Source organism: Mirounga angustirostris, unplaced genomic scaffold (genome assembly GCF_029215605.1).
Source record: "Mirounga angustirostris isolate CCGP_5_RB_7025 unplaced genomic scaffold, mMirAng1.0.hap1 SCAF_6, whole genome shotgun sequence".
Lineage (NCBI taxonomy): Eukaryota > Metazoa > Chordata > Mammalia > Carnivora > Phocidae > Mirounga > Mirounga angustirostris.
This window is the reverse complement of record NW_026991714.1, coordinates 53,862,565-53,872,925: the sequence shown is the minus strand read 5'-3', so window position 1 is coordinate 53,872,925 and position 10,361 is coordinate 53,862,565. Positions and strand designations below refer to the sequence as shown.

Here is a 10,361-nt window from a genome sequence, read left to right as displayed (position 1 = left end):
CGTTCTGCTCTCATCTGTCACGCTGTCTCCTGAGTGCAGAGTGGGATGTGGGCAGAAGTGTCTGGACAGAAGACAGTGCCGGGTGTTGGAGTGTAACGGGAAGGGGCCCCATGTGTCACGCTAGGGAATTTGAACGACTTGAGGCTTCAAACCCTCAACACAAGTTTTTAGGTGAGAAAGTGAGATCTCCGAGTTTGTTTTTATCAGCGTGGTTCTGGCGTCATTCTGCAGGGTGATTTGTGCTCGGGAAGGCTGGTGGGAGGGAGAGCAGTTAGGGTGCCATTGCCCTAGGGCAGGTGAGAGGTAATAAACGTCTGCCCTAAGACAATAACAGGAAAAATAGAAGTGGAGAGGGTGTGCTGATGTGAGAAACAGGTGTGGGGAAAATCAACAGGCCTGGGTTCAATGTTGCGGGAGAAAGAGAGAGGAGTTGAAGTCATCACCAGAGAGACTGACGTCAAGTGAAACAGGCAGAATGGGGGGAGGAGGGGCTGAGGGGGGGCAGAAGGTGGCCGGGAAATAAATCTGGTGTTGCTTTGGCTCAGGTGGGAAGCCAGAATGACAGCCACAGAAATGCCACAGCATGATGGAAATGCTAATGAAATCTGAAAAGTGGAGCTCACCGGTAAAATGGAAAACAGGGTTTAATGAGAGGTTTATAGGGTTTGTGTGGGAGCATGATTGGGACTGCCACCAAGCACTTGGGAGTTACTGGCATATAAATGGTATTCGAAGCCAGAGAAAAAGTGAGGTCCGTCCAGATGGAGTTCCCATCTTTACTAAAAAAACAAACCAATAGGACAATCAGTTAAATTTGAATGTCAGATAAATGACAAATAACTTTTTAGCATGTTCCACATGATGTTTAGGACACTTATCCTAGAAATGATTTCTTTATGTGAAATTCAAATTTAACTGAACACCATGTGTTACACACGACAACCACATCACAGGCTGCAACCAAAGGCCTTCAGGGACCAGAGGGCCATCGCGGGAGGACCTGGTGTGTGAGGCACAGTGCAGGGTGGGGCAGCTCGGCTGCAGGGGTTGGGCTGGCCTCTAGGGTGTCCAGGATTCTAATGTTTCAAAAACATGATAAAATAAATATATTTTAATGTGGACTATCCCCATTTTAAAAGGGGGCAACAGAGAAGAGAAAAAACATAGTGAGGTCCATGGGTTCCATAGGGCATATCAGCCACTGGTTTGCAACCTCTGATCTAATCCCTGGAGAGGGGGTGGGGCAGATTTCTACCCCATAAATTATAGTGCTTTGCAGTGTTAAGGGTAAATAGTACTTGGGTGTGGGCAAAGGATAGCAGCAAGGGATTGATTGCCTCATGCAAAAGGTAAGATGTGGACGCGACTCCATAGTCTTGCCCCCCAGGGCCTGGACACCTGCGCCCAGCGCTCCCCGCGCTCGCAGGGCCTGAAAAAAATCAGGCGACCCCACCAGCGTTATCAGCCCTGCAGGCTTTCATCAGAAAATTGTGGGCGGAAACTTCCCGGGGTTTGCTCTGAGCGTCTTGTCTTTGAGGCTTCTCAGCTTCAGATGCAAAGTGAGTGGGTGTCTCTTTGAGAAGCAGAAAGAGAGAAGGAAAGAGAGGACGAAAGAGAGGTGTTTCCCTTGGCGATGGAAACTCTATAAAGGGAGAGCCGGCTTGTCTTCTCTCGAGCAGCCAGAAAAACAGCGGTGTCGGCCTTGGCCCTGACACCTTCGCTGGGGGCTAGCCCGAGGACCCGGCTGCCATGCAGCAGCCCTTCAGTTACCCGTACCCCCAAATCTACTGGGTGGACAGCAGCGCTAGCTCTCCCTGGGCCTCTCCGGGCTCGGTCCTCCCGTGTCCGTCCTCCGTGCCGGGAAGGCCTGGGCCGAGGAGGCCGCCGCCGCCGCCGCCCCCCCCAACACCCCCGACACTACCACCGCCGGAGCCCTTAGCTCGGCTGCCGCTGCGGCCGCTGAAGACGCGGAGGGACCACAACACAGGCCTGTGTCTCCTTGTGATGTTTTTCATGGTTCTGGCAGCCCTGGTGGGGCTGGGGCTGGGGATGTTTCAGCTCTTCCACCTACAAAAGGAGCTGGCTGAACTCAGAGAGGTAAGCTAGTGTAGCCGCTCTGCTGTAGCGGAGGCCCCAGGGATGCCGAGGCCCAGAGGGGCCGTGGCCTCGCTTGCAAAGTATTTTCTAGTCCTTTTTTTCTCCTGTCTCAGAAATGGATCATTCTAGTCGTTCTATTCCAGAGGCAGAGAAACGGAGGCTCAAATGAGTCAAGGGGGTATTTGCTCTCTTGTAGAGGATCAGGGCCCAGATAGGACGGGCACTTAACAATTCTTCTTTTCTCGGTTGGCAAGGCCGCCTGCTGAACCCCTACTAGAGGTTAGTGATTCAAGAAAGAAAAGGAATTTGGAGTCTTGCTTAGAAGTGAATTTGTTTAAATGAGCAAACTAAATTTCCTTGAAAATGCTTAAAAATATTAGAACTATTCCAAATCACAAAACTGGGGCATGGTGAGACATGATTGCATGGCCAGAGTCTGAGTTAGGAGAGGTTCTGAGGTATGGAGATTTCCTTCTCAGGTTTATTTGGTTTGTTTGACAACTTTGCCCCCTCTAGCTTAAAGAACTTCATATTTATTATGCATCTTTTTTTTTCTCTCTCTCTTTTGCCAGTCCACCAGCCAAAGTCCTAGAGCATCATCTTTGGAGAAGCAAATAGGTGAGTCTTTTTTTTTTTTTTTTAAAGATTTTATTTATTTATTTGAGAGAGAGAATGAGATAGAGAGAGCATGAGGGGGGGAGGGTCAGAGGGAGAAGCAGACTCCCTGCTGAGCAGGGAGCCCGATGCGGGACTCGATCCAGGGACTCCAGGATCATGACCTGAGCCGAAGGCAGTCGCTTAACCAACTGAGCCACCCAGGCGCCCTAGGTGAGTCTTTTTATGCATGTATATTGAGTTTCTAAAGACAGTCCTCATTGCTGAACCATGTTGGTTGAATGCCTTGAATTCCATCCCATTCTTGGACACATGTATACTACAAAAGAAATCCTGGCTAATTCGGAATCTTTGCTTATTTTCGTTCCTTGAGCTGCCCTAACATCGAAGTGAATTTAATCATTCAAAATCAGTGTAACTGAGTACTGCACACAATTCAAATAATTTCCATTCGACTTTGGAAAGAGACAACACATATACGGCTGGCTCCAGGCCTGTCCCTTCCTCAGGCCTCCTGGGGTCCATGAACAGGGCAGTGGCTGTAACTCCCAGGGAGATGCGTGTAGGGGACAAAGACAGATGTTTCCGGGAAAAGTCGTCTCTTCTTTAAACTCTCTGAGAGATTACTCAAGAGTCAAGCTTTAGTTAAAAAATTTTTCTAGGATATATTTAAGCTTTTATTTATTTATTTATTTATTTATTTATTTATTTATTTATTTGAGGGGGAGGGGCAGAGGGAGAGGGAGGGAGAGAATCTTAAGTGTGTTCCATGCCCAGCACAGAGCCCGATGCAGGGCTCCATCTCACGATCCTGAGATCATGACCTGAGCCGAAATCAAGAATCAGATGTTTAACTGACTGTGCCACCCAGGTGCCCCTTTAAGCTTTTAAAAAGTATGCAATTAATCATCCACATTAAGGTCGTTCTTTTGCACTCACTGGCAGTCTTGGGGGGAAGACCTTAGCCATTTCTCAAGGGCTACTCCAGCTTCCCCCACAAAGGCAATCATGAGCTACCTTCAATAATAAAAGAAAGCCCTTTTATGAGATTCAGGACTAGGGAGAAGATGAAAATGTTGAACACTGACCTCGTGTGAAGTTTCAGGACATAGTTTGGAAACTATGGTCAGGTAGATTTAGGATCCTCTGGTTCATTCAACTGAGATTCACCGAACTTTGGATTTGGTAAGAGTTGGAAGGGAGCTTGGAGCAAATCTGGTTCAGTCACCTCACTTTTTGGAAGAGAAACAGAATACCAGACAGATTAGGGGATATGCCCCAAACTGCGGGTGTGGAACTGGGGCTAGAAGGAGCACAGGCTCCTGGTGCTTTGTTGCCTACAGGGCTTTCCAGCATGTAGACTGGTGCCCTATGAAATAGGGAAATTTCTATCTGTCTATGATGTCCATGGAATGCGAAATAAAGATGAGCAGCAAGATGCCTCTGCAAAGACAATAGGTAAATCTTGGGAAGAAAACGGAAGACAGCACTGGCCATCCATTGTGGGGGAGCCTGTTCCAGTTTTTCTTATGTGCCTATTGTAGGTGACCCAAGTCACCCTCCTGCTCCAGAATCTAAGCTCTGTAGGAGCCATCCCTTGGATGCTCTGGTCTCTAGTTCTAGGTCCAAGTCCCTAAGTGTTAGAAAGTCCAGATGTATTCAAGCAGGGTAGAAATACTTGTTAGAAAAATAAAACCTTAGGAGGATTTCTAAAATAAAATAGCTTTGAAAATCAGTGGAATGTGGCTGGTGAAACAGGTCCCTAATTACTCATCTTTTACCCACTCTCTGGGGTCATTTTAGCAATTAAAAGTCAAGTGAACAGATGAGTCAGGTCTACATCTTCCAGTAAACAAGTATCTTCTTATCAACCCAGATGGACCAGAGATTGATGAATCTCCCCATGGAGAACAAAGTAGCAACTTTATTAATAGGAAAAGAGATGCAAATCAAAACAAGGGGATATCCATTTTCATTCATCCCGTTAGTAAAGATTAAAAAAAAAAAACAGATTGGCAAAAATGTGAGAGAAAAATTTTGCTTAAACATTAGTTGACAGCCAGGGAACATGTAAATTGCTATACCTTTTCTGAAGACCAGTTGGAAAAAATGTACCAAAGGATTAAAAGTGTTAATTTACCGGGGCGCCTGGGTGGCTCAGTTGGTTAAGCATCTGCCTTCGGCTCAAGTCGTGATCCCACGGTACTGGGATTGAGCCCCATATTGAGTCCCTTATGGAGCCCCACACTGGGCTCCCTGCTCCTAGGGGAGCCTCTGGAGCCTGCGGAACCTGCTTCTCCCTCTCCCTCTGCCTGCTGCCCCTCCCTCTTATGCTCACACACTCTCTCTCTCTGCCAAATAAATAAAATCTTTAAAATAAAAAGTGTTAATTTACCATGTAATCTCATCACTAAGAGTTTATCTTAATAAGATAATCAGAGGTATACCCAAAAACTCATAAATAAGGGTGTTCATCATTTTCTTATAAGGCTATTTATAATAAAAAATAAATAATAAAAAGTCGGAAGAAATCTAAATGCCTCTTAACAGGAGATTAAATACATCATGGTATATTCAGAGGGCATCATATGCAGCAAATGAAATCCATATAATTACATTTAAGGCCATGGAGATTGTGTGTTCTATATTGTTAGATAAAAAAGACAAGTTATAAAACAGTATGCTTAGTATAAATTGACTATATAAGTGTATGTGCATATTTTTATATTCTTAGTAAAGAATTAGAAGGGTTTATACTTCAACAAATTAACAGCAATTTTCTCTGGGATGTACTATCATAGATTATTTAAACAAATTTATTTGCTCCTTTTTCATTTTCCATTTTTCCACAGTTAACTCATTAAATCTTTTATTCATTCACAAATGTTCTTGGAGTGCTTCTTATGTCCTGGGCTGGGTGCTGAGTGTTGGTGATGACTGAGAACAAGAGAGACAAGGGTCCTGCCCTTAGGGAGCTTTTAGCATGCAGGAAAGGGTAAACAAAAGCAAGCAAGCAGACAATATAATTTCAAATTGTACTAAGCGGGATGTAAGATAGAGTGGTCTGGAAAGTCCCTTCTAAGGAGGTGTTGTGTGTGCGTGCGTGTGTGTGGGGTGGTGTGGGAGGATAGGGGAGAACATTCCAGCAGTGAGAATGGCATGTGCAAAGGCCCTGGGGGTAGGAAACATTGATCACCAAAGTGTAGTATCTATTTCCAGTTTATTTCAGCATTTATCCAGCAGATATTTTTACTGAGGACCCTCTGTGAGAATCACACTGTGCAAGGCTCTGCGAGGGATAGAACGATACGCAACCTGTGGTTCTCTGTTCCATTTCCTGTCAGTACATGGCTGAATGCCAGACGAGTTGCACAGATGGTTTGTGGTATAGGAATGTAGAGGAGACTCAGTTTTGCCTTTCCTGTTCGCTAACACCTCATTCATGGTGGGTGATCTTGGGTGGCTAGAGAGGTCATGATTGTTCAGGTCATGCTCTCAGCTGACGGCGGCAAGCTCACGCCACAGGGGAGGTTTGCAGGCTAATTGCAATGAGCTTGATGTGGATGAGGGCTTTTCTGTGAATCTTTCTTAAATGTCTTAGCTGAATTCATTAGCTAAGTGGTGGATCTCTTTGGTTAAAATATTTGAAGTCAGAGAAATAATGTCTACTTTGGGAGCTATTGCCTATTTTAACGCCTCCAATTTAATTTAGCAAATATTTACTGGTCCCATGTCCTGGGTTAGAAACTGAGTTAAATACTCTTGTGGATTAAACAGATAGTAGGAAATTTGCCATTTATTTGGGGGGGATAAAGCAAGCTATACAGTTACCACAGAAATGGGGAGCCAGAACTGACAAAAGAGGTAAAGGCAAAGTGATTCTAGGTTTCAAAGGAGGGAAAAACCATATTCGATTAAAAAGTCCTGGGAGGGTTTCCCCAAGAAAGAGGTATTGCAGGTGGTGTGTATGGGGTTGATAGGAATTTGCCACAAAGATCTGTTTGGAGGGCATTCTGGGCAGATTAACAGCATGAGCAAAGGCATGGGGGCTGGAAGCTGGGTGTGTTCAGGTTACATCAGAACTAGTATTGTGCAGCCTTGGCTGACATGAGCAAGCAGAGGAGGTGAGGCTGAACAGACAGGCAGAGATCATGTGGCTGGGGAAACTTTTACACAAGTATACATTCAATGGGGAGCTATTCAAGGCATTTGAGATCTGAGGATGATTAATTTGGGCAGATGGTTGAATGCCATTGAGGGGAAGACCTAGGGGCCAGGAGGTGAAATCATAGTCTTCTTTGGCCTCTGTCCTGTGGAGTCCTAGAGGCAGCTGAACTGGAGTAGAAAAAACCCTCATTTGAAGCCAGGAGACTTGAGTGTCCATCCTATTCTGACATTGAGTAGCTGGGTCTTCTTGGACAAGTCACCCAACTTCTAAGCTCATTTAGCTGTCTATAAGGTGGGACAATAATCTCTATCTCAAAGGACTGTGGCAAGTTCAAATGCAGTAACTGATATGATAGCTCTTTATCAATCAACCTTTTTATTGTTCTTTTGTGACATAATTGTGCATATGTCTATCTCAATTTGGTTTATTTTTTACCTCTTTGATTCTGAAGTATATGTTGCTGTGAGTTCTACCATCTGGACTTGAATGATTAGTATATGTTAGACAGTTGTCATTTATGTTTTTAAAAAAATCACTTTTATTTAAATGCCCAGTTGAGAGTCCCAACAAAAGAATAGTTGGTATCTCATTTTTACGTATATCTTTCATCTCTCTATGATACAGGTCAACCCAATCCACCCTCTGAAAAAAAGGAGCTGAGAAAAGTGGCCCATTTAACAGGTCTGTATCTGGAAGGTACATGGGGCTTGGGAAAGCCTTTGAAGAAAGAGTAGCTGGTTGGGTACTGTGCTCAGAGAGAGTTGCTACTTTCTGGTGACAGTATTTGACACCCAAGAATATTCCCATCTTTCTAGTCAAGTCAACCTCACACCCAGACTGAGCCCCTGTGCTAGTCTAGGCCATGTTCTGAATGGGCAAAATGGAGCTGATTATGACATGACCCCCACCCAGGAGGAGCTCACTTTTTTCAATCATTCCAAAGACCCTTAGAGGATTTGGGGCATGGGTTCAAGAGGTGAGATCTGGAAAGGTAGGGAGTGATGAATTATTTTAGTCAGTGCTTTTCTGGTTTTCTGGAAGAGCTTCACTCTGCTTTGCACAAGAGTAGATGGAGGAGTGAGAAGAAGGGTCCAGTCCTGGCACTGGTGGCCTTCCTGCATGTGGCCAACTGGTGGAGTGAAGTGATTTGAAAGCAATGTGGTGTGAGCATTCCCAGGGTACAGTCCATGAATATCTGCAAAGTGGATAAGTATCACAGAAAGTGGTATGCCACTGTCCCTGGAATTATTTAGGCAGAGGCTGTAGAATGATCCAGTTTGGATCACCAGATATTTATTGAACACATGTTGTGTGCCGAGCCTTGGGGACATGTAGATTAATAATACGTGGTTCCTGCCTTTAAGGAACTTAAAATCTAATAGGGAAATACAGGTACATAAGTGATAATTTCAGTACTGGAGAGTGTTCTCTGCTTAAGGTATGAATATACTGCTGTGGGGACATAAAAGAAAGAGGATTTTAGCCCAGAGTGGGGGTACTGAAGACTCTTTAGTATAGGTGAGGAGTGAACCACATGATCCCTAAGGTTCTTCCCAACTTTAGAATTTCCTTGGGTTTCACTTTTTTCCTCATAGAGAGACCTCAAAACCTAGAAGTTTTGGTGTTAGTTCTGAAGATCATAGAATCTCTGCTCCAGAGAACTAAAATAATCTCAATAATGTCTCATTGTAATTGATTAGGATATATATTATTGTCCCAGTCGTGTAGATGATAAAATTGAGGCAAGCAATTTGATAGAGGTGTTGCAGGAATTCAGTGATGGATCGAGTCTGATCCATTAGCCAGGTCTGTATGGGCTATGTCATTTTGGTTATTTGCTCAAGGAAAGGCCCACAGTTTTGCCTTGGAAGCTTCATTTGTTGGGTGCATGAGCATTCCTGGCTGAAAGCTCCTCTCTGGTTTGATTTCAGGCAAGCCCAACTCAAGATCCATCCCTCTGGAATGGGAAGACACATATGGAATTGCCCTTCTCTCTGGGGTGAAGTATAAGAAGGGTGGCCTTGTGATCAATGATACTGGGTTGTACTTTGTGTATTCCAAGGTGTACTTCAGGGGCCAGTCCTGCAACAACAAGCCCCTGAGCCACAAGGTCTATATGAGGAACTCTAAGTATCCCCAGGATCTGGTGCTGATGGAGGGGAAGATCATGAACTACTGCACTACTGGCCAGATGTGGGCCCGCAGCAGCTACCTGGGGGCGGTATTCAATCTCACCAGCGCTGACCATTTATATGTCAATGTATCTGAACTGTCTTTGGTCAGTTTTGAGGAATCTAAGACATTTTTTGGCTTATATAAGCTCTAAGAAAAGCACTTTGGGAATTCTCTCCATATGGTTCCCTGTTACAGGCACTGAAAATATGGTCTTGAATGAGAGTCTTCTTAAGCCCACTTGAGGTCAAGTGAGAAGACATGAGCCAAGAGTATCTAGAGACCACAGTGTCCAGCAGGTCTATACTTCCTCACCTCATGAGCCAGACAGGAGGGGGAATATGACTGAAGAACTTGAGACTCTGGGCTGCCATGTGAAGATGCAGAGGCAGGAAGAAGCAGCTACCAGAGTGTTCTACACTCATTTTAAGTGTCCAAAAGCATTTTGGCACATTGAAAAGGACACCTGTTAACTCACCTCTTGGGGTGGGTCTACTATCTACCTCAGGCGAGGCTGTCTTTCAGATATATGGATGTGACATGAGTGTATAAGGGATGGAAAAAGAGGACTAGGCTTGCATGATAAGCTAAAGAGGCCACAGGCCAGTGTCCCATTGGAAGCATGTTTACTTCCAAAGGCAGAGCTTGTGCTACCAGGAGATGGTAAGAGAGAAGTAAGGGGGATCTTTTGGGAAGTTGCTCCATTCCCCAAACAGCGTGTATATTTCCAGTGCAATTTTAGGTGTGTGTGTGTGTGTGTGCATGTGCGCTCACATGCATGTGACTAGAAGAGTTACGTAAGAAGAGACAATGTGGAGATTGTGAAGGACATGTTAGGAAAACATGGGTTGCATTTAGTGGTAGATTTTGAATACTTCTTGGCAACTGACTCAGTTGTCCTCAAAATAGTCCTCAAGACTCTTTAACTGTCAGCTGTTGATGCTGTTTTCCTATAATATAATCAGTATTTATATACATTTTGTGTATTTTAATAAAAAGAATATGTGTAATAAAAATTATATTTTAGAATACAGGTCAACATTATGAATGTATTTTTTGGAAATCACTAAAATTTGGGGATTTTTTTCCTTATTATTTCTTTCCTCCATGGCTTCTTCACTCATTTTGCCTTAAGGCCACGTTAAGAAGAATTCACTGGAGTGAGAACTGTGATGCCTATCTATCATTGCCAGACACATCTCTCCCCCAGTCTCTTTCCATTATCCAGAGTTTTTATTACCTATATTATTGCCAATGCTAAGCTCACCCAACTTTCAACAGGTTTGATGACAACTTCCCCCAGGCTCCT

At 44.3% G+C, this 10,361-nt stretch overlaps 1 protein-coding gene across 1 annotated transcript; it reads left to right on the top strand.

Moving 5' to 3' along the window:
* The first annotated feature begins 1,582 nt into the window (after nucleotides 1-1,582).
* FASLG (Fas ligand) lies at nucleotides 1,583-10,123 on the top strand. Its single transcript, XM_045876174.3, has 4 exons — nucleotides 1,583-2,097; nucleotides 2,670-2,715; nucleotides 7,505-7,561; nucleotides 8,812-10,123. The coding sequence occupies exons 1-4, from the start codon at nucleotides 1,750-1,752 to the stop codon at nucleotides 9,204-9,206; spliced, it is 846 nt and encodes a 281-aa protein (XP_045732130.1). The 5' UTR covers nucleotides 1,583-1,749; the 3' UTR covers nucleotides 9,207-10,123.
* Nucleotides 10,124-10,361: the final 238 nt, after the last annotated feature.

What these genes read in the sequence shown, in the direction of transcription:
- FASLG (XM_045876174.3), top strand. Translation starts at nt 1,750, where the DNA reads ATGCAGCAGCCCTTCAGTTACCCGTACCCCCAAATCTACTGGGTGGAC. An exon ending in ATCTTTGGAGAAGCAAATAG is followed by an intron (nt 2,716 to 7,504) that starts GTGAGTCTTTTT and finishes TCTATGATACAG; the next exon opens with GTCAACCCAATCCACCCTCT. An exon ending in AAAAGTGGCCCATTTAACAG is followed by an intron (nt 7,562 to 8,811) that starts GTCTGTATCTGG and finishes GTTTGATTTCAG; the next exon opens with GCAAGCCCAACTCAAGATCC.